Raw genomic sequence first — 23,492 nt, 5'->3', positions numbered from 1 at the left:
GCCCGAGCAGAGTTTCTTTTTTTTTTTTTTTTTTGTCAGAGCATTTGATTTATGGATTTTTTTTTTTTTCGGGATGTAAAGAGAATTTCAACAAATATAACAGAAATGTTTTTGAAGAATATTACCAACCCTAGCTTTAAGGTCAGGAGTAACACGCTCTTCTCTGTGTGTACATGTGAGGGTGCTGGATGCTCTGTGTTGGGTGAGCTGGTTTGCATTTCTTCAGTTAGATCTTAAATGAAAGGCCTTCTGTTTGCAGATGACCTAAACGTGGGGCCCAACCTCACTGGCTGGCACAGACAGTGGACAGTTTATTATTTAAAAGAAATTATGTATGAGGTGTTGTTGATATGAAGGCTAAACCTTTGACCTGTAACGCACACATGAAATTGAAATGCATTTCCTCATTGTGGTTGGACTGTGACCACAGTCACACAATGTGTATCTTAAGTCATTTTCTCACTAGACAAAAACTAACATCTGGCTTCTGTCTTAGTGGGAAAAGTTACAATTGGCTCCGATTGGCAGTGATGGAACATGACACCAGTGTAGACACGCTAATTTTCGCCCCTTTGTCGGTGCGATGCTAGCCGACGTTAAATATCAACAGGGATATGGACTGGTCCATTCACAGTCATTTTTACTTTTCACTTCCTTCAAACTCGACATAAACAAAACAAAACTTTCTTTTGTTAGTCTTTCCACTGTCTTAACGTACTCTTTGTTTTTTGTTTATCATATCTTATTGTTAATTTTCATATTTTCTATTTTCAAACTATGTCTTTTACTATTGCACTATGTTTACTGTCACGCTCCAATCACCAAGCTAAATTCCTTGTATGTGTAACATACTTGGCCATAAACGGTTTGTGATTTTTAAAGTGCTGATTTGTTGTGGGAAATGTGTTTTAGAGGTGTCACATTGAAAAGAATAGAACTGTTAGACAAAAACAACACACTTTACATTTCTATCATATTCCTTTTTTCCTCGATCTTTCTTGGGTCAGTGGTGTCTGCGAAGCCCCAGTCTCCAAAGCTGCCAAACCGTCAATCCCGACTCAGCTCTTTTGTCGAGGTGACCGCAGACGGCCTGAGCAGCGAAACCAAAAAGACGGGCAAACGCAGTGGACACCTAGAGCTGCAATGGAACGAAGACCTCACCCTGTAAGAACAGCATCACACATACACACTGACTATTATATAATCTTATATTGTATTGTTTGTAAGCTAAACATTACTGTAAAACATACAAATCAACTGCGTTCATCCCAGTCTGTCGTTAAATGTACTGACAAGGGCAATGAAGGTAAGTAAGGCTTTATTTAAAGAACTCATTTAAGACATTTCCTGTGGTAAAACAGACAAGTTTGATCTACCTCTATGCAGTGTCTGCTGTTTGTTTGATGATGTGTGTTGGTGTGGTAACAGGACTTGGCTCTGATGTGCATGTGTTCATGTGAACTGCATTTGTTCCGCAGTAATGTGACGCCTCAGAGTCGTCTGGATCTGAAGCTGTGGAGCTGCCACACCCTCAGGAAGGAGCTACTTGGCAGCGCCACCATAGACCTGCTGGACACGCTGCGCACTCATGATGGCAAGAGTAAGGACTCACACACCCAGAGATAAACAGTTATACTATGATATATTTCTCTACAGTGTTTAATATGGAATAACCTTCTAACTAGAATAGCTCCAATATCAATACCAGAATCAGAAATTCCTCCAATACAGCCTAAAATGTTAGATCTGATGTGATATCATTTAATTAATTTACACTTCACAGGAACAACAATTACACGTGTCCCTCACTACCCTGATCCGTACATCCTGCCTGATCGTTACTGCACGTCCGAACTAGTACTACACACCTGTGGTTAAACACTTGTGCACTCTTATAATGCTACATTATGAACAACACATCTGCAGTGGGAGAGCTAGTTAGCGTTAGCTGTTAAAAAAATATCACAATTTCGTTGCTCACATGATGTGTTCAAAACCATCAGAAATGAAAAAATGAGCCGATAATGTCTAATGTTTAGTGAAAGTCAATCTTGTAAATTCCTCTTGCAAACATGTACAAAATATTTGCAGGTGCCTTTTACACTTATTGAAGTAAATTGTTTAAAACTAGTCGGTCTATAAACTGAGAAAGAATTTAAGGACAGATATTATCAGGCAGCGTCCAGCAGTGACCACATTCTGCTCCGCCGCCCTGTAAATGTATTAGCTTTACAGTAATGAAACACCTGATAATATTCTTCAGCAGAATTCCCTCTAATGTCCTCCTGAGCTTCAGTACGAGACTCATTTCCCCTGGAAATCTAGTGTTTCTTTCAAAATGGTGACTAGTAAACTTGGCATTATCCAAACAAATTGTGACTTTCTAAGTAACTGGCATCACTGAATACTGGGAGCTTTGCATGAAGAGATTAAGCATTATGACGTATTGCCTTTAGGGGTTGAGTTTCCCATCATTTACTACATTGTAATAAATGTGCATTACTTGATATTCCAAATAGCTTTGCTCCTAGTGCCATGACAACATGTGAGTTTTGGTTCTTAAAAACTACTGTATGTTCTACCTGAGTAAAATGTTCTACCTGAGTAAAATCATAGAGTAAGTTAAGTCGTTAGTAGCCAACGGGACGGTTTTTCCTTCTACTGCTACTATGAAGTAAAGCACAGCAGCATTATTCATGAAGACTAACAACTCCTCTGGTATAAATGTCCCAGCAGGACATAGACTGTATATCAGAAGTAGACGTAGTCATGGAAACGTTACCCATTGGTTTGTGGACTGTCGTTTTGAAGCCTCGAGTTTACCACCATCACCTCGCCATCTTGGATACAGCCGTCGCCATGTTATTGTTTTTTTTCAACCAATGAACAGAAGTTACCATATTTGGAATGCTGAGGAGTGATGTAGAGGCGCTGTATACAGCTCTGGTAGCATTAGCAGCCTGTCAATCACAGTAAGCCCGCCCTAAAGCATACTCGCCTTTATGGTCTTATTTGACTCTAAATGGACCATAATTTACAAAATGAACATCATGCTGTATTGAAGAAGACTTGGAACTAGAAATTGAGACCATGAACTCATGTTTACAATGTTTACTGAGGGAATATCTCATAGACCAAGAGGAGTCGCCCCCTGCTGGTCAGTAGAGAGAATGCACATTTTAAGACACTTCCACATCAGCTTCAGATGGCAGAACTGGAGGTTGCTGCCTGGCACTAACTAAAGAAGGCTGACTTCCTCTCTTCCATCACTCCAACCCAACCTTTTGCCCTCTCCCCACCCCCTTTGTCCTATGCCTTTCTCCACCACTCATCTCTCTCTCTCTCTCTCTCTCTCTCTCTCTCTCTCTCTCTCTCTCTCTCTCTCTCTCCCTCTCTCCCCCTTCTAGTGGAGAACGTCCAGCTGAGTTTGGTGCTGCAGACGGAGAACAAAGGCTCGGTTGTAGCGGGAGGCGAGCTCAACGTCTGTCTGGACGGCATGGTTGTTGATCTTGGCACGCTGCCCAATGGCAGCACGGCAGCAGACAGTGAGTCCCGCCTTATACCACACACACACACACACACACACATAGGTGAAGGTAATAAAAAAATGCACGGAGAAACACCTAGAGAGTCAAACACACTGAGGCCATGTGCACATGCTGGATATGCGTATCACTGCTGTCAATGGATAATCGACACTTTCACAAGAACTCCTCTTAAGAAGTGAATTAGAGTGTAACTTTATTGTATGGAAGTTTAGAAAACTTATAACAAAGTTGTTAATTAATGTTATCCAAAACCAATCCATGAAAAAACTGAAAACTTTTTGTCAGAAGCCAAGACTGTTTTTCACTGAGTCAGGGAAGACATATTAAAGGGAACATGCACACACAGTTTTCCTACAGGAGTCCAGACCTATTAATAACGAACACGACACAATATTAAAGCATTTCCCCTCCTCTCACTCTTTCCCTTCCCGTTTCGCCAAACGTTCTTTAATATTGCAAACTATCGTTTGTGTTTGTTTTCTTCGTGTGTCTCTGTCTTGGTAATGAGTGTTTTTCCCTTCTTGGAAAAAAACAGAGGCTTCACATTGTGTAATTGACAACTTTGCGTCTAAGTCATGTCTTACGCACACAGCGTATGTGCCCATACACATTTTGGTTAAATAAGGAATCTCTTGTTGGTGTATTGTGTAAGCAGTAAAATAGTTTACAATTATATAGCAGATTATGGCCATATTATAGTATCTATTAAAGTAAAGTAATAAGGATTTGATGAATAGGTGAGGTTGATATGTGAGGGGGATAATGTGAAGTGAGCTGGTCATCAGACTGACACAAAATAATTGTATTACTTCTGCTAAAAACATTAGCCCTCTGGCTGTCATTCATAACAGCAGTCTGTTAAAAAGACATAAGATACCTATTATTATTATTACAGCATTTGAGCAGATGCTTTTTATTTTTAGATTATTATCTTGAGTTTAAAAGTCCCTTGGTCTAAATGTTAATTCTGTATTTATTTAAAATGTTAATTGAATAACATGCAAGTGAAAATCCTGAATTTATAAAGTTAAAGTGTACTAAACGTTGACTACTTTTCCTCCTTCTGTATCCCCTGGCTTTGTCCTATATACATGCTGTGTAGCCCTATCACATCTGTTAAGTGATCCAGAAAGCATCAGCTAGTCCAAACACATTTCCCTTTTAATGGACCCCACGTCAACTCAACCCTGGCAACCGTATGCTCTGCATGTTCTCCCCCAACAGTACATGTCTGACATGTGACACACCTATGCCTGAGGGCCCCTCTCATTGGGGAAAGTTAGATGTGTCATGGGGCAGACTCAAATTAAAGCCAGATTTTAACCCCTAGACGGGGCGAGTTCCTTAAAATGTTACATCAGCAGAATGCAGGTAATTCTAAAAAAATCACTTCAAGGTTTCTCCATGGAACTATGCTGTTTTGAATATTGTATATTGGCATTTTTCTCATTTCACTTTGCAAACTGCTTTTATCTGCTCTAGGTGTAAATTAGGAAAGTAGAATAGTTGAAGACAACAGTCCAGAAGTATTTGGCTTAAATTCAAACTATAGTAACCTGATCTGTAGCTTCAGTTTCTCTGCTGCATTGTGTCAAAATCTGGCAACAAGATAACCCAGTTTGCCCTGTATGTGTTTTTATTTATGTCAGGGTGTCAGTGGAGAGTCAAAGAACTTCTTTCCTGCCAAGAATAACATGTCAAGAATATTGTTAAACTTAATACCTACGAAACATATTGACTATTTCTCCCATGTCAGCCTGTATTCATTGAACTACAACACTGCCTTAAGAGAAAACACTCGATCTCCCTGTGCATGTGTTACTACTCCCAAACCAATATGAAATGAATTCATAGCCCTTAGAGGAAGGATTTCAAACCCTCAAGACGTATGTCAACAGTACTTTTTTGCTTCTGGGCAGTAACCCTAACTTTACTTCCTTTATGGTTTGGAAGCAAAGACAAGGTGTCTTTTTATCAAATAATACAGGTATGAAGCTGCCATGCATCCATCTCCCCTCTGTCACACACACACACACACACACACACACACACACACACACACACACACACACACACACACACACACACACACACACACACACAAGGCTTTTCATAGAGCGCCACACAGAGCCCACAGTGTGTTCTGCTGAATGAACACAGTGCCAGCAGTAAGGGCCGAGGGCCGCCACAGCATGGGCTGTATAAATGTGTCTCTTTGTGACTGTTTACATGTGGAGAGGTTAAAAGGAGGTGCATTATGGGGGTGTGTGCGTGTGCATGTTGTTGTACCACAGGAACAGCAAGATGAGAAAGTTCCTGTAAAGGGAGGACGTTTTGCAAGTCGTCACCTATGAAGGAGGCTAGGGTTTGGATTTAGAATTAGATTAGGAGAAGATGCGCTGAGTTTTGGTGAAATCTCAATGACTTTAAGGGCAGAGAACATACCTGTGATTTTGGTGACTTTGTGCCCCATTGCTAACTGCCAGCATTGTAGTACGTTTATCAATTGTTGGGTTGCAACAACAGCAATTCATTTAATCTAATCTTAGTTCTACACAGAGTTCGGCAAAACTCAGTTTAAAATGAGTTGAATACAGATTCCAGAAGAGCGAATCTCTGGTTAGTACTCCAAGTTTAAACCAGAATTAAATAGTTAAATCAATATGGAGTAATATTGCTTACCAAAATTTTAATAAATATGTAAATGAAAAAATGTATTTGCATGCTGTCAGGACCTCGTACGTAGGCTATTAAGGAGGGGGGAACCGTTAACTTTCAGCTGCTCTGTATTCCTAAAAAAAGGTTACACTGTTTGCTAGCTAGCTAACTAAAAAGTGAGTGAGTTAGTCTAACACTTCTCAGGGTGACTCGGCAGAGAAGCTCTAGCTAGCTAAAAGCTTGTGAGTTAGCTTAATTCTAACTTTTGGCCAAATTAATGGAACAATATGGCGAAATCATAGATGAACTACTGACAACAGCACACAATGGAAAACACTTTTTTCTTGGTAAAATTTAATCTAGTTTAGAGTTAAACTGAGTTTAAATTAAAACAATCTTAATTTAAAGTTGTTTTTTAAGATTAATGCAACCCTATTTAAAGATAAACCATGATTTTCTCAAGTTTAAAAATGAATCCTTGATGAATGATCTCACTTTCAGGAACTATTCCTTTAAAAATGTATATTAAGACTTGGGACAAAAGAGAACAAACATAGTTAACGTTTTGTCCTCACAGTGCAGTTAAACAAACGTGTGCAGGTCAAAGGTTAACATACAATGAATAGAGCCCCACTCCCGTTTTCTTTACATGGCCTGATTTTTGGAGGTGCCCCAAAACTCATACACTCATACACACATCACACACGCACAGGCACACACACAAACATAATCATAGACATCAGGCGTGGTAATTTGTTTCTGAGAATTGCGTAATTTAGCCTCATTGCTTTGCAATTCAGTAGTACAATCGCCTCCTGTGATCCTGCAGCAGTGTGCATGGGAGGGGGGGGGTTCCTCTCCTGGCTTGCAGGGGCTGGGATGACAGAGGTTGTGTGTGTGTGTGTGTGTTAAGGGGGAGGAGAGGTCAGTGAACAGGGGGCTGAAGTGTGCCCTCTAAACCAGGGCTTCAAGTCGAGGCACTTGTCTTTGTATGTGTGTGTTTTTACGGTCCCACGAGTGCAGATGCAGCCGCGTGTGTTTGAGCTAGTGTGTTCGTGGGTGTGCGTGCAAATGTGTTTCGCAGTGTGTGTGGGTGTGGGTGTAGGTGTGTAGGGCTGCCTGAATATATAAAGGTGGAAGTGTGTTGCCTTCTGGTGGCGTTAAGGAGCTCTGTGTGCTCGCTCTGAACGCACCTCTGTTAGTTTGGAAGTTTTACTCATTTCCCCCTGGCAGCTTTTCTGACACACACACACACACACACACACACACACACACACACACACACACACACACACACACACACACACACACACACACACACACAAGCGCACATAGCAGGCTTCATAAACCAACCCTTGTATTGAAAGATGGGAGGAAACAGAAGCCAGAGCAAAAAAGATTTCAGCCCTGGAGATATTGGAACACTTTGTAAATTAATGTTAGATGCTTTCACACATATAAACACACACTTTATGCACACACAGTTTCCCTTTCCACAGAAGCAGAAGCCACACACACACACACACACACACACACACACACACACACACACACACACACACACACACACACACACACACACACACACACACACACACACACACACTCAGTCAGTCAGTGTTGCTCTCTCTGTTCCTTCAACATTTTGCTTTTCTGGACCTTTGTGATGATCCACTCCACAGATTCATTGGCCATTCAGCATCTTAGTCTTGAATTTTGGGTCCCTCAAGTGACACCAACCAAGCTTGTGCATCATCTCTTCTTTCAGAGACCACCTCCAGTCTGTCGTGATTCTGCTCAGACGGCTGAACCCCCTCTCACATACAGCTGAAGAGACTGGGGGAGCAGATTTAGCTGTTTGCTGTCCCTATTTTTTAGATATTAAAACTTGCAACCAAAGGCCAAGAATTAACCCTTTGCTAATCCCTCCCCTCGATTGTATACTGGCCAATCACAGCATAGCATCCGCAGGCTTTGCTACTTTACCATTGACCTCCTGTTTTTATGCTGGTAGATGTGGTTGGTTAGCAATAGTTAATTACATTAAATAATATAATTTTCCTCTCCTCCTCAACAGCAGAGCAACAGCAAGAGCTCAGCATTCAATCTGTTTTTGCCCGACTTGCTTTACCAAGCAGCTGTTTTGAAGCGTCCGCGCCTGTTGTTCTCTTCTTGATGCGATCGTCCCAGTACTTGTTACCCCGAGAGGTTGGAAGGATATATACGAAAAAACCTGTGGAGCTAACATTAGCAGAACTTTTTAACAATTGTAAAAATGAAGAAAGATTTACCCGGCTTCACAGGAACGGTGTTGTTCTGAAATGTAATTTTCTTCTGTTACAATCACCAGGTGATGTGGTGGTTCACTTTTACATATGTATCTTTTTAGGCTGTTTTCACTGCTGATTTAGTTTGAGTAGTTATATCCTTCAAATTCATGTTGTTAACACTTCTGTCTGCTCCTCTCTGAAACCACTTTTTAGTTTTTCCCAAAGAACCCAGCAAGCAGGCTATGACACAATAGTTTCTCCTTAAGACCACTGTTTATTTTTCTGCATGTCCATCGGGTGTTCTCACAAGAAACCCTTTCATTGCTGCGGAACAGCAGTGTGTGTGTGTGTGTGTGTGTGTGTGTGTGTGTGTGTGTGTGTGTGTGTGTGTGTGTGTGTGTGTGTGTGTGTGTGTGTGTGTGTGTGTGTGTGTGTGTGTGTGTGTGTGTGTGTGTGTGTGTGTGTGAGAGTGTGTCAGTGAAAGATTACCTGTTTGCTTTACTTTAGATAGCAGTATATATGTGTGTGTGTGTAAAGTGTGTACAGAGACTGTCTGAGTGTCTTACACAGAGTGTGTGTGTGTGTGTGTATAAAGGAGAAAGTGAGTGTTAATGAAAAGCATGTTACAGGTCTGTGGTTTTCAGTCACAGTCAGGACTGAGCACACAGTCACACATTCCCTCACACCACCAAGACCGCACACACGCACACACACACACACACACACACACACACACACACACACACACACACACACACACACACACACACACACACACACACACACACACACAGGGATGAATGGTCTCTATTAAACCACCAACTGTACACTTAACACATGGTTCAGTTCTACATGGATTTGGTTATTCAGGAAAAGTGCCTCGCTATGAGAAGGTTCTCATTTTCTGCACCGCTCTGGAGCGGAGACTGTAATGTTCAAACTGCGACGGTAATGTATCGATGGATGGGGCCTCTAACGCTGGTGTTACTGAAACCCAATTTGCTGCCGAGCTTTAGTGTTGAATGCTTCTAAAGTTTCAGCCAGTGTAGCATCTAGAGCCGTCATTGTTAAAAAAGTTACACATTTAAAGTCCACCAACAGGTGTTTCAGGGTGTGGAGTACTAAATGCTTATTTGCATAGTAACACTATTAAAGTTGAAGGCACATTCTGCTTTAATTACCAAGATGACAGTAGAGACATGACAGGGAATGAGAGCAGAGGAATGACACGCTGCAAAGGTCTCCGGCAGGATTCAAACTACTGACGCTGTGGTTCATGGTTGGCAGCTCAAACTCTAAGCCACAAAGGGACCCCATTCTATGAAAGTGTTTTTAATAAGTGGTGCTTTCTGGAAAATAGCTAACTTACACAAAGTTTTAGAAACAAAATGTCTTAAAGGGGAACTCCACCAGTTTTCAGTTCAAACTTCAACAATTCATGATTTTGCTGCTTCAATATAAAAGCTTTTAAAAAACAAAATAACTGGGGACTTTTATTGCGAAGAATTTATAGGAAGTCAAATGTGTTTGTCGACCTTTTTTAACAGCGGCTTCTTTGACCATGTGATATGCCCGATCACTATCCAATCAGGCTGGTCACATTGCAGGGTCAAATGTGGACACAGAATGTGGACTCAGCTGAGTTCTGATCACAAAAGTGGCAATGAAAAGACAAGTGTAACCGTGGCCTTAGATGAATTTCAAACCCCAAGACTCCATGTTTTTATACTCAATATATTTATAGGGCTTTATAGATGTGTTTAGCATTCTTTTCCTCAAATAACGTGGGGTCTCTGGGTGTCCTCCCCCTGGATATGTTGAGCATCAAACAAATTTCCCGCATTCTGGTGGATTTTTATGTCCCAATTTATGGTGTTATCTATGTAAAGGAAAACGCTAAATGCATTCCACAAGTAAAAATGTAAAAACATAACAGAATAAAATGCAGTAAGGCTCTCCGACATTATGCACTACTTTCAAATATTTATTCACTTGTAGATTAACTTCTAATTTTCATGTTATCTCTTCTGTCCTCTTTTGTGTCTTTTGTTTGGGGTATTAACCTCAATGCTGATATGAATTCATCTATAAACCCCCTGGAAGCTCATATCAGTTTCAGAAAGATTTCTTCACCCACATATCTGTTGTTTTTAAAAGTTGGCTTGGATAATCTCTGTGTTGTGATTGACATCTAGTCATCAGATGGTTTAATCCGTGTCTGACAGTGATGATGTCATGTGTCTTTGCAGAGATACTGCAGTCAGATAGACCCAACCTGAGGAGGACACAGAGCGAGGAGACTCCCGGTACAGCTGGATCTCATAGCAGGTCAGGACACACACACACACACACACACACACACACACACACACACACACACACACACACACACACACACACACACACACACACACACACACACACACACACACACACACACACACAGTCTCTAAACCCGCCTTGAAATTGAGATACGGCTGGCAAGAGACCAACTAATGAATACAAAATATTTCTGATGTCTAAATGTATTTCATATTTTTATACTCTAATATTAACCACTTTCATTTTGGTGATCATTGAATTAGTTGAATCATTTTATTTGATCAAAGAACATCTGTCCAAGCTGGTCGGAAAGGTTGTTTATGAGGAGGAGAAGATGAACTCATAACATCTTCATAACCCTAACCCTAATGCCATTTTGGTTGAGGACGTGGCATGTACGGTGGCGCTGAGTGGTCAAACAACTTTCAAAAGGGCAGAAAATCAAACATGTTCCCAAAAAGTTTAAATGACGGACAAAAGTGTCGGTGTCAGAATACTAACATGATTAACACAACGTGAGTTGGTATTCTTAAATGTGCGTGAAGTTCGAACGAAACATGAAGTGATTCAATTTTACAAAAGTCAATATGAATAACTTCCTGTATGACAGAATTCAAGAGCTTCTATATTTAATGAACTTGGAAACATTTTAGAAATGAATACAAAGCTGACATTTTTGATATTTTCCCTGAAAAAGGGAGGCACAGGTATTAGCATGCAGCATGCCTTTTATGGAAATGTGTCCATATCTTGAATGGAATCACTTGTAAATTGTCTAAAATAATAGTCCATAAACATATAAGGTTCAGGTAGGAATGTGTGAAAGCAAAACCATTGGTTTGGAACAACACAATGAAAGCCTTCAGTGAATAGCTGTAAGTTTAGGTGTGTGTTTCTCTGGCTGCTGCTGTGTGAAATCTGCAGAAGACAGTGAGTTTACTTTGTTTGGTTATTGACCTATCCTTCCAACAAGTCTCAGTAAACTGCATATTATGTTAAAGAGAGCTCACAAGATTTTTAGGCCTCCGCACCGGCTACAACCATGGTGTCATGTTTTCGTTCCGTCTATTGTCGTTGTTTATCAATTAAATTAAATTCAATTTGTTTTGTATTCCCAAAATCACAAATTTGCATCAGAGGGCTTTACAATCTGTACACATACTACATCCTCTATCCCAGGACCCTCGCGTCGGTACATGAAAAACCCTTTAATGGGGAGAAGAAAAAAAAAATCACAAACCAAATCTTTTTTTAAATTTGGAAGATACGTCTACCTGGACTCAAGGATAAGTCGGATACGTTTTTCGGCCATAACTCAAGAATTAAAATAGTAATTATGACAATCACACATATGTATAATAGGATGAAATTATGAAGTGAGGACATTTTGGACGGACATATATGCAAACTACACTGCAGCATGACTAGCTGGATCTTAATGGCCAGGTTGCCATTGTCAATATTGAGACATCGGCGACCAATTCTTGGCTTTTGGTTGCCATTAGTGGCAAAAACTTTTTACCTTATTTAAAAATAAGGCCAGCAAACAACAAACGTGCCCCTCCAAAATATATATTTTTTCAATATATTGTTGCATTAGTGAAAGATAGATATCGCATATTCTATATTTAGAGCTGCCTTAGAATAAGGACAGACTGGATGTTGTCTCTGAAAGTAGAGATGATGGATAAGCTGATGTCTGTGTATCTTGAGGGACCCACAATCCAAGACTACAATGCTGAAGGGCCAAAGGATCTGTGGTGGGAATTAGGTCAAAGATCCAGAAAAGCAACATTTCAAAAGGCGAGAACAAAGGAAGAATCAACCAGAGACCTGCTGGATTTATTCCTGAGGGATGTGTGAAGAACATGACAACAGCTGCACTACTGCTAGAGTGCTTAACAGGAGTTAAATCTTTTGTTGATTTATGTCACATTTTCACTATTACCTGCATAGTTTCTGAATGACTTAAAATACAAGGTTAAAGTTAGTGTAGAGCTCTGCTGGGGGTGACATGGAACTGAATCAAAAGCTGGTCACAACACTGCTCAACTTTCTGCAGATGTTGTTGTAGAATCGTAATCACCTCTAATTCTTTTTTCTAAAACCCTTCTTGCAAAGTGCTTATGTAAAAAAACATTAACCCCGAGGCTGTATTAAAATCAAAACAACTAAAAGAAAGAGAGAAGAGAAAAAGATTGAGGAAGTGAGGAAGCCTGTGCCAGTATGGTCGACTGAAGCACTTACATAGAGTGCCAGCATGTTATTTCCCCCCTTGAATGTGGTTTGAGACGCTGCTCTCCCCAGCTAGAATGGTCATGGGATAATAAATAGTGGAGCAGTCTGCACTTATTTCAAAGCTCTGCGGCGGGGGGATGCGTGGGGTCGGATGGTATTTCCCTCTAAACATTGCAGGGGGGGCGTTAAACGCAGTTCAGCCAAAAGCTCAGACCGCCGCTGTCACGGAGACGCAGTCCGACTTCTCCATCCAGTTTGCGTAAGAAGGGGAGAGGCCGTTTTTGTCATTCTCTCGTGAAGAGGAGCTCCGTCCTCTTGCATCCACACAAGGGTATTTTATTGTCATTGTACAGGGTTGCAGACCCATTTTGCTTCACAACAAAAACACGTAAAAAAACCCAGAAGAACTTAATTAAAGGGTTTTTTCTTTTAATATCCTTTTAGCTCTTTGCGGGCACCTCCTGTCACCAGTATCACTGATGCTCAGTAGATGGGTACCAATGATGTTCTGGGCGGTTTTAATCACCCGCTGTAGAGCCCTCCAGTCCTGGGCTGTGAACATCCAATGCCAGTTCGTAATGTTTCCAGTCAGGATGCTTTCTATTGCTCCTCTCTTAATAGTTAACAAGAACTTGGCACGGGAATCAAGCCTCTGTAAGTTACCTTAAGAAACGCAGTCGTGCTGCTTCTCCTCATTGTCCTTATCACTTAATCTGGGTTGCTGTTCGAGCTCGGCCTCAGCATTCTTGTTAGGAAAAAAGCAAAGTTATATTTAGTGTTGGGAAAATATGAGGTCGAGAATGAAAGCAGCCGACACCAACACCTCTGGTTTTGTCCGTGAACACGCTCATATGTGTGCCAGGTCTGTTCCCCTGAGTCAGGAACAACTATGGGTCTGATAGTGGGTGGTCATAACAAAGCTGTGGGCTGAAGACGGTCAAAGAACAAGTCAACACTTTTTCCCCCCCTCCAAACAGTAGGTTCTAATGTCTCATCTCACCTCCCTTCTTTCCTCATCACCTCCTTTTCTCTCATCTGCTCCTCATCGCCCTCCTTCTCTCTCTCCTTCTCTCTGTGTTTCCCTCTCTTCTCAGGAGTAACAGGCACTCAGTGGGGGGTTCGCAGGGCGGCTCCCCGGGGGGCTCCCTGACTAACGGGGATCTGAATGAGGAGCAGATCACCGGTCCGGGGTCGTCCGGTCGCCTCCGCTCCTCCAAGAGTCACGTCAGCCCCGGAAGCAGCGGAGGTATGGGAGGAGTCAGAATATCTTGGTGTTGTCTCACTCTCTGTGTGTTGACTCAACGATCGTGATTAATACATTTATGTACAATAACTAGAGCTTTACTTTTGATGTTAAAATGATAGTAAATGCTGATGTTAATTTATGAAGGTAGTCTGTATCTATAAAGGGACACAAAAGACGTTCAGAGTCCAGTATTATACTACTTTTGTTATGAGCTATCACTGTAACGATACTTCATATAAGTTAAATCCATCCTTCCTCCCTCTCGTCTCCTCTGTGTCTTCCCTCAGACAAAGTAGAGCTGACGTCTAACGGGCTGGAGGGCAGTCGCGGCGTCATGGCCCGACACACTCCCCCTCCTCCGTCCTCCCCGTCGGGCCGATCCCCGGCCGCCAGCAGCAGCAGCAGCCCCTCGCCGGGTCAGGATGCCCTGGGTCCGGCCGCGCCGGTGGAGCCCGGCCCCAACGCCGCCTCCGGCACTGAGCAGGCCAGCAACAGTGCCACAGAGCCCACCACAGACTCACTCCCGGCAGGGTGAGAATCTCACAATCAGACCAGAGATATATGAGAATCCACACATATTTTAACTTGTCATACAGGAATAAAATGGAGCCTACTTTCTGTGTTGCTGTTAGCAGCTAAATTATTTTATATATTGGTACATTTTCCAACATAAAAGCCAATATCATATTTAACTTTGAAAGTCAGAACAAATCATCATTGATTAAGATATTAAATAGTCTAAATCTCAAGTTTGAGTGAAAATGATGTTAATATCTGACAGTCTACGGCAGACATCTGACTTGTCATAGCAGTTGAAAGCACAAGTGGAGCTAATAGCTTTGCCCTGTAATGTTACTCTGAGAGCTCTGTTCTATGTGTCTCAAACACACTGATGAGCCAGCATGCACAATACGCTGCCATTAATGACATTATTAAATACCTGCTTTGTCATGTGAAAGGCAGCAGGAGATGAAAACATCTTGTGAGATTGAATTAGTCATGTTTGCCCTCTGTGTCTAAGGCCTTTGCACACCGAGGGCATGACTTACAAAACATTTTTTTAGGATACTCTGCTGAAACTCTTCATACCGGCAGCGATGCAAATTTGCGATAATTGCAACACTTTCACAATAAAAGGTTTCAATAGATCCGTGCAGGCAGATGACCAACTAGCAGGATCCTATTGACCCAGTCTGTCTGAGCTCAACTGTTGTATAGCCTGAAGCCTCTGTGGGCTGTTTTATTGAGTTTTCTAACTAGATGCTCTGAGTGAATTTCAGTTCCCTCTGGTAAACTTTTACTCGGAGTACTGTATATGTCAGGGCTTTTGTTGTGAAAGGTAAGAACAGAAGGATTGGATCTGGTCTGCGCCGCCTTTGTCAAGGCTGATAGGAGTATTAGCTGAATAGCGTATAAAGCGTCAACCAAACCCGTATTGCGTAACGGACATATTCAGAACATACAATATAGTGTAGAACAACACGAAGGCTCAGAGTCCAAACAAATACAACTAACTCCATCACAAGGCAGAATAGACCAGATCCACTGCTTCCGTTCTTACCTTTCACAATAAAAGCCCTAGACATATACGCTGCGTACCCCTTTACCAGAGTTAACTCAAATCCACTCAGAGCACCTCCTAGCTTCAGGCTATCCAACAGTTAAGCTCAGAGAGACTGACAGACGATGCTCTGGGTCAAAGGATCCTGTTAGTTGGTCCTCTGCCTGACAAAAACATTGAAAAGTGTTGCAACCGTCGCATTTTAGTTCATCACTGCTCTCTCTCTCAGTTCAGGTCAAACGAGTGTTTGTAAGTAAAGCAAAACACATGAACAAATGGTTCCAGAGATGGATGCGTTTGGTAAATCAATTTAAGGGTATTAACGGCATAAAACAACTTGTGTTAGTGAAAGACTGCAGGTTATTAGGACATATTTAGAGAGCTGCTATTTCCTCTGGTTCATGATATCAATACTGCTTCACTCTGAGCTCCCTCTGCTGTTGTGTATCGGGTAGAAGTTTTATTTGTTAGTACGTTCATTATGAACTCTACTGTATAGGTGCTTCTAGTATTTTTGTGAATTGCAGAAGCATATGTAACACTCGTCTCCTTCTCTCCTCGTAGCTGGGAGCAGAGGGTGTTGCCTCACGGCAGGGTGTACTACGTGGACCACAACACCAAAACCACGACCTGGGAGAGACCGCTGCCTCCAGGGTATGACCACTATCTTTTATATGTCTGTTCTCTGTGGATGCATTGATTGTTTGGGTCAGACAAGGTGAGGCTACCCAATATACCAGGTCAACACATCAGGCTTTAGACATCACATATCAACCAGTCATGTCTTGCAGCGCTAATAGTTAGTTGATTTGCAGTTTTTTAAAGCCCTAAGAGAAGTTTGTAATTTCCTTTTGGCGTAATGAGAACTGTTGTTCATCAGGCACACAGAGGCGAGAAGTGTGTACACTGTTAAGCTCTGATTCACATGCGAAACATGTGGCTCTACGTGCTCCCTAATTATGTGACTACTCGCTGGCACTGCTGCCGGATTGGGCTGGTTTCCACCCAGCTGGGCCATTTTTGATTAAGCTATGCTGGGAAAAATAGAGTTGGGCTTGTAGACGAGGTCTGGGCTGCTTTTGTCAACATTTAGCTGGGGTTTTGAAAATATTATTAAAACATTATAATAGAATAATAGCATATCCGTTGTGTCCACTCATTCATATATTTAACTCATTTAGTTCAGGCCGCATAGTTTGCAGGGCTCCTTGGCTAACAGGCCTGTCTACAGGAACATGCTAGCACTAGTAAGTCACAAAAGCTCTCTGTTATTGAAGGGGAAAAACTCAATGCATATGATTCACAGTTAATTTAAAATATATTTTTGAACCACAAATCTCTTATGGTCTTACAAATGTCTGCAGACCATTTCTCTTTTTGAGTTTATGCTCAGATGGAGGAGCTTAACCCTTTGCAAATAGAAATGATTGTTGCTATTCTCATGAAATTAATTAAATTTGCCTCCATATTCAACCATTTTAAATGCTGTTCTGACGAGGCCTTTAGGTGTTCACATCATTAGACGTGCAGATAAAGCACTGAAATGTGTCCAGAGGAATGTTTAGGTTCAGTTTTGTCAGTTGCCAGAACAAGTCTTCTTGTTTGTTTGTCGTTTGAGGAATGTATAGAGGTCCGCAGGGATGATGTATTTTTGGTGTCCAACAGAGAAGTTAGCATCACACTGGTTGCCTCTACAAAAAGCCAATGGGATTTTTCCATTGGATTCTGGATTATTGCAGATAATCTGTGTGGCAAACAAACGTTTATGATTCTTATATGTTTTGTTCAGCGATATAATCTTCACAAATGAACACCACTTTTATGATTTTCGAAGCGTGAATACAATTAGTAGAAGTAAAAAGCTAACGTTAGGCTGTAAAAGAACTCAACCATGGCCACGTGACTTCACGTCTCCACCACTAATAGAGGACTTGTGTTCTAGTGATGACGTTTGGTCGTCTCATTTAGACACTTGTTAGTGAGTTACTGAGTGTGTGTAACTGGGTGACAGAGGGAAACAGTGGCTGTTTTTAGGAAAAGGTCACCCCCCGTTCTCCCCAAACCTCCAAACCCCCCTCCCCTCCATTTCAGTTTTTCCATACAAAGAACGAGAGCCCGGAGAACAAAAGTCCTTTCTTAGAGAGCCACATGTACTTCGATCCAACACTGTGTTGGCCGCCGGCCGCCGTGGCCCTTCTGAGGATCAATTAGCAAGCTAATGCCGAGCTAGTGCTCCAGAAGTACACACCATTAACTGTTTAGAGGCTGTGGGGGTGGGTTAGGCAATCGAGGTTTGGAAGCTGAAATAATGAAAGCCATCCGAAGCCGGGCCGAGGCGAGCTCCTGAGTCCCACTGCTCTTTATCAGATACGCTGTAGAGTTTCTAACCAGTGACACTTCATGAGCTCAACCACTCTGGTGAGCTGCAGGACGTCACAACACACTTTGGTTTGGTCTAGCAGCAGTAGGGCCTCTTAAATTAAAACGGATGCTGCGTTCACTTAAAGCCGTACTTGTCTGCGTCGCATGATGTCTGACCACAATGTTGCAATTCCTTTTTTATGATTTTGGACAGTTTTATTAAGGCAAAGTTAAACAATAAAAACTAGGCTTTAAAGCAATGTTGTGTTTTTATATTAAATATTGCATTTCAAACCATGAAATGGTTGCGTTTTGAAACAAAAAAAGTTCAACAAGTCATTATTCACTCTCTAATATCTGTTTTATATTGCTTTGAAAACTTCTCCTTCAAAAAACTTGATTTATTCAATTTTCTCGCCAAAAAACTACATTTGACAAGGTAATTTATTCAGTCTCCAGTCTTGATGTGTCCACCTCAATAATGTTGTTGTTTTTCTTACATTTTTGCATCAGTTATTTGTCCCACCACTAATTGATCGGCATGATGTCTTTGAGCTTCATCCTTACATTTATAGCTTTATTTCTTTTAGAGCTTTCCTGTGCCAAGGTACAACTTGAGTTCCAATATTTAATTTAATTTAATCAACACATGTCAAACTCAATCCCAGAAGGAAATGGGATAAAGACAGAAGATAGGAGCTTGTAGGAATTGCTGTCAGCCAACATGGTGATAAATAATGAGACAAAAGAAGATATAGGATGCACTGTATAATCTTGAACCGGACAGCTCATGAAGAGGAGATTGTAAAGTTCTAGTTCCAGGAAAAACACGGAGTAGAAAGTTAATGATGCGACCGGTACGAAGAGTTAAAAGTCAGATAGCAGAACTAAGTAGAGACTCTCAGACAGGGTCGTTGCGGGCTCTGGGATTTTCTCTGGCTCCAGTAAATAACTAGCTAGTCCTAATACCAGAGTGGGAACGGTATTTTTCTTACCCCTTTAAAAGGAAGCTCGGAGGCACAGTGGTCAGAGAGACTATCCCTCAACCGAATGACTCTCCGTGTCTGCAATCATCCCCGCTGCTGAAGGGTCCTCGAGCAAGATCTTAAGAGATGCAGTTACTAAATATGTGTTCGACGTTTCTATGGATTATCACTGTGTTGATCAAACTTGAAAATTGAAGTTATTTATCTGGCTCATACAGTTCTGTTATGGCCGGTTAAAGAGCTGCTAGATGCGGTTTTTGGTGTCTCTTATTCTGAGACTTGCTGAGTGAGATTAATACCTCAAGTACCACATTGAGTAATATAAACTTTAGTATTGCTGGAAGACTCTATTTTGCATGTTTTAAGAGAGAGATTTAGGATTTAGTTCACTTAATTTGGCTAGTATTGGTGCACAGAGGGTCTCCAGAAAACAGTTTTGGAAATACTGCACTGCAGCACAAATTGTGGATTCATCCGCCACTTAAAATAGTTTCATCAAACGCATCTCCTCATAATTGAGTAACTTTACTTCTAAAAAAAAACTACAAGGCTCCACAGTTTTGAGAATTCAATTATTTTAGTTTTTATTATATTTTTAGTTTTATTTCAAATTAAAGTTTATCTTTGCAATAGATTTTTGTTTGTGGACCAGAAGGATTCATTGTGCCATGTATTGTTTTAGTAAGGAAGACCAAGCACATCTGATCTCATGCCGCAAGAACACAAACATTTTCGTATCTTGTTTGTGCTAACTTTAGCACGCGACGGTAGCGCTAACCTGGGTGACACATAGTTTGTGTTACCTGTGGCTGCTTCACTATAAAATGTCCTCAGTGGTTGACCAGTAAAACCTTTTTTTACTTAGCAAGATATGTCTGAAGGAGATGTCAGATTACAGTGAAACGAATAGTTACAGTAGAGTTCCTGCATACATTGTTTCCTGTGAAACCTGCGTGTGTTGGGTACACAGTTTAAATGCTTCAATTGCCCCATAAATTCTTCATCAATAGGGTAAGATGTAGTGAAAATGTTAGAGATTATAAATTTGGATGAATATGTACTCTTCCTGCCTTACATACTGTTTACTTTCATGAACTGAAAACACACTATGAAAGAGTTAAAGTTGTTATCTACTTAATTAAGTTGTAATTTACTAAATGAACATCATGCTGTATTGAAGAAGACTTGAAACTAGAGATTGAGACCATAAACTCATGTTTACAATGTTTACTGAGGGAATAAATCAAGAGAGAAGTAGAGTCATTTTCTATAGACTTCTATACAACCAGAGGAGTCGCCCCCTGATGGACAGTAGAGAGAATGCCGGTTAAAGGCCCAAACTATTTACGCAATGATATTTTTGATAATTAAGAATCAGTAATGTTTATATAATTACTAGGTGGGTAAATGCAAATAATAAAACCACTAGATCAGTCTGGTGAGTTCAGGAAATTCATCACTTCATCACAGGAAAAGACAACTCTATTGCCATATTACAATATAACATATCCAAAATCTAAGACGATATCTCGTCTCATATCAGAATACTGATATGATATTGAGCCTTTATTTAATGTGTGTATTTGCACTTGGCACTGTGTTTCCCGCAATTCAGAAAAATCTCTAAATCTTTTTTTTTTTAAGTTAAGTTTTGTTAAGTGTGTTCCCAACAGGTAAATTTAGAATATTTATATTTTGACGTATTAAAGCTCACTGTAGAGGAGTAGAGCAGCATTTATTTTACAGCTTGTCTCACACATCCATTGCAGTAGCTGGTATTTTTTTTTGCAAAGGAAACTAGACTATGAGACCACTTAAGAAAAACCCTGAACAAACCATAGAGGAAGAATGTCACTCCTCCAGTTAGTTATGAAAGGTCTAATGAAACGTCATGGAGTTTAAACCTCCCAAGCCCATTGCTATCTGCACAACGTGTTTTTGTTAGTTGGTGCTGTTTTCTCTTCCAAATTCTGTAGCGCTGAAGTCAGAGATGTGAGAATAGCAAGCAGAGCAGCAGTCAATCCTGCCGAGCCCAGGGAACTGGTCTGTGTGTGTGGAGCCGCGTTCACTTGTGTGTGTGTATCTGTGGACCGTCTATATCTCTAGTACACGTCCAGATCCCCCGTCTCAGGGGAAGAAAAGGGTATACATAGACGTCTGAGTAACACCGCTGGCACTCAGAAACCTGCCGTCCCCCTCTGTTCCCTCTCATCATAGTACTTGAGCGCTTGTATTGTCTTTAAAGTGACTAAACAGTTGAATGACCTCTGAGGTTTTGTCACAAAACAAAAACCGTCTCTGTCCAGACGAGGGTTTTAGCGTCGTTTCATAAATAATCTCTGTCCACACTACCAGGCCTGAAAACACATATCACATGACCCGGACTGATAATGCGCTCGAAGTGCTCGAACAATAGTTTCCCTCCTGAACATGTGGGCGCTAGTAGAACTAAACTGTGCAACATATGCTCGCATAGCCAGCAGGGTCAGTAACGCCTGTAATTTGTGTTGAATTAACAGCTGAATCAAAGATGATGTTGTTTGTTTCTTCGGCCGGCTTGATGAATCATGAAAGCACGGGTTGTGACCGACAAGACCCAATAAAGGAGCGACCGTGGGTGACTGCATCATCATTCTCAAAGTTCTTTGTTCCCTGCCCGTACAGACAAAAAAATGCAACCCCAGAGTTTTTCCAACTAAAACAGCACCTAGGCGTAAACGTAGCAGAAACTGGGAATTGTGGATGTAGCCTGAGGCTTTGCCAAGCTCGTGATAACACTACAAATAAATAAAAATAATAATAGTTAAAGTTGGGGACCTGCCTTGTTAATATCCCCCAGTATGATTCTGTCGCTGCTAAATTGATTTTCTTGAGCTGTAGAACAAGTTTATTGGTTGAGCATTGATCATGTGCAAGTTTGGGAATTTTTGTTTTAGATGCAGGTCCGGAGAAAGTAAAATTGAAAAAGAATTACATTCTAAGCCAAAATTAGTTTAAAAATGTGTCTGTATGTGTTTTATTCTTCTAACCTCCGTAAAGGTTAGTTTGTTTCAACCACCTTAGCAATGTATTCATCCCCCTCTTGTTTTCCTTCTCCATGTCCACTCTTTATCCTCTCTTCCCTCCCTTTTTCTTTCCTCTTTTCCTCTTCCTCCCTCCCACTCTGTCCCCCTCCTCTCACTGTTAATCTTTCCTTTGTGTTTTGCTTTCCTTCTCTCTTTAAGTCAGGGCTGTTACTATCAGCAGAGCAGCTTTTTGATACAACCACCCACTCTTGATGTTTCTTAATAAAGATGTTGTTGAAAGCCACAGCCCTTTCTCTGTCCCCCCCTTCTATAGCTGGGAGAAGCGAGTGGACCAGAGGGGCAGGTTCTACTACGTGGACCACAACACCAGAACCACTACATGGCAGAGGCCCACAGCTGAGACCGTGCGCAACTACCAGCAGTGGCAGAGCCAGCGCAGCCAGCTGCAGGGCGCCATGCACCAGTTCAGCCAGCGCTTCCTCTACCAGGTACTTGGGGCCTCTGCTAGCCAGGTTAGCACACAGTATGCTAGTACTCAGGAGATAACGGCACATCGCTAAGGCCAAAGTTGCAAAGGATTTGTGCTTTCATTTGAAATGTTTGCCCCCCAGAAACAGCAATACGCACTCTCAGCAACTGATCAACCACCACATCGCTCATTAACCCTCTGAACCCCAAGCAGTTTCGGGCCGTTTTTCGGTCTTTATCATGTTTTTCTCTCTTGATGTACACTGCAATATACAATTCCTGCAGCTCTATGGAAACAGGACAACCATGGCTTGAAGTAAAGTAAACTCAAAATATCTTTTATGCAGTATAACACAGTTACAATGCTATAAATCATAGAAAAGAAAAAAAACGCAAGTTGAATTTGGAAAACAATGGAGGCTCTACTTTCTATATACATTGAACTATCTAAGTTTCTACAACCTCCTGTCCTCTCCTCTCTGCTCTGTGTTCAGCAGCCTGCAGTTCAGTCCAGGTTTCACTGACTCTTTGTCACGTGACTGTTGATCTCAGCCGAGTCAATCACGGCTTTCTAGTTGTGCTGAGGAGCTCAGATTTAATGTTTTTTTGTGATGGATGACTACTGTGCATTGCTAGAATCTTTTAGATGCTACCACCGGGGGCGCTAATATTTGACACATGGTTTCTTTAAAGCAGCACAAATCCGTTAATCCACAAACTCCAGTCTCGCTCTAGTGGATCATTTTTTTGTTTTTTTATTTGTTCTCTAGTTAACTTTGGATTTATTCTACTTACTAGGCTATTATGT

General features: G+C 41.3%; 1 protein-coding gene across 3 annotated transcripts in view; it reads left to right on the top strand.

The window, feature by feature from the left end:
• wwp2 (WW domain containing E3 ubiquitin protein ligase 2) overlaps window positions 1-23,492 on the top strand; it is a 55,602-nt gene that overhangs the window by 5,506 nt on the left and 26,604 nt on the right. For all 3 annotated transcript variants that reach the window (XM_054619725.1, XM_054619726.1, XM_054619724.1), the window contains exons 3-10: window positions 1,008-1,164; window positions 1,479-1,600; window positions 3,408-3,545; window positions 10,726-10,804; window positions 14,131-14,282; window positions 14,570-14,813; window positions 16,408-16,497; window positions 22,530-22,704. In XM_054619725.1, coding sequence (XP_054475700.1) covers window positions 1,008-1,164; window positions 1,479-1,600; window positions 3,408-3,545; window positions 10,726-10,804; window positions 14,131-14,282; window positions 14,570-14,813; window positions 16,408-16,497; window positions 22,530-22,704 — 1,157 coding nt within the window. The remainder of the gene's footprint in view (window positions 1-1,007; window positions 1,165-1,478; window positions 1,601-3,407; window positions 3,546-10,725; window positions 10,805-14,130; window positions 14,283-14,569; window positions 14,814-16,407; window positions 16,498-22,529; window positions 22,705-23,492) is intronic.

Source organism: Anoplopoma fimbria, chromosome 19, assembly GCF_027596085.1.
Source record: "Anoplopoma fimbria isolate UVic2021 breed Golden Eagle Sablefish chromosome 19, Afim_UVic_2022, whole genome shotgun sequence".
Taxonomy (NCBI): domain Eukaryota; kingdom Metazoa; phylum Chordata; class Actinopteri; order Perciformes; family Anoplopomatidae; genus Anoplopoma; species Anoplopoma fimbria.
The sequence above is the reverse complement of the archived record's forward strand: the minus strand, read 5'-3'. Positions and strand labels throughout refer to the sequence as shown.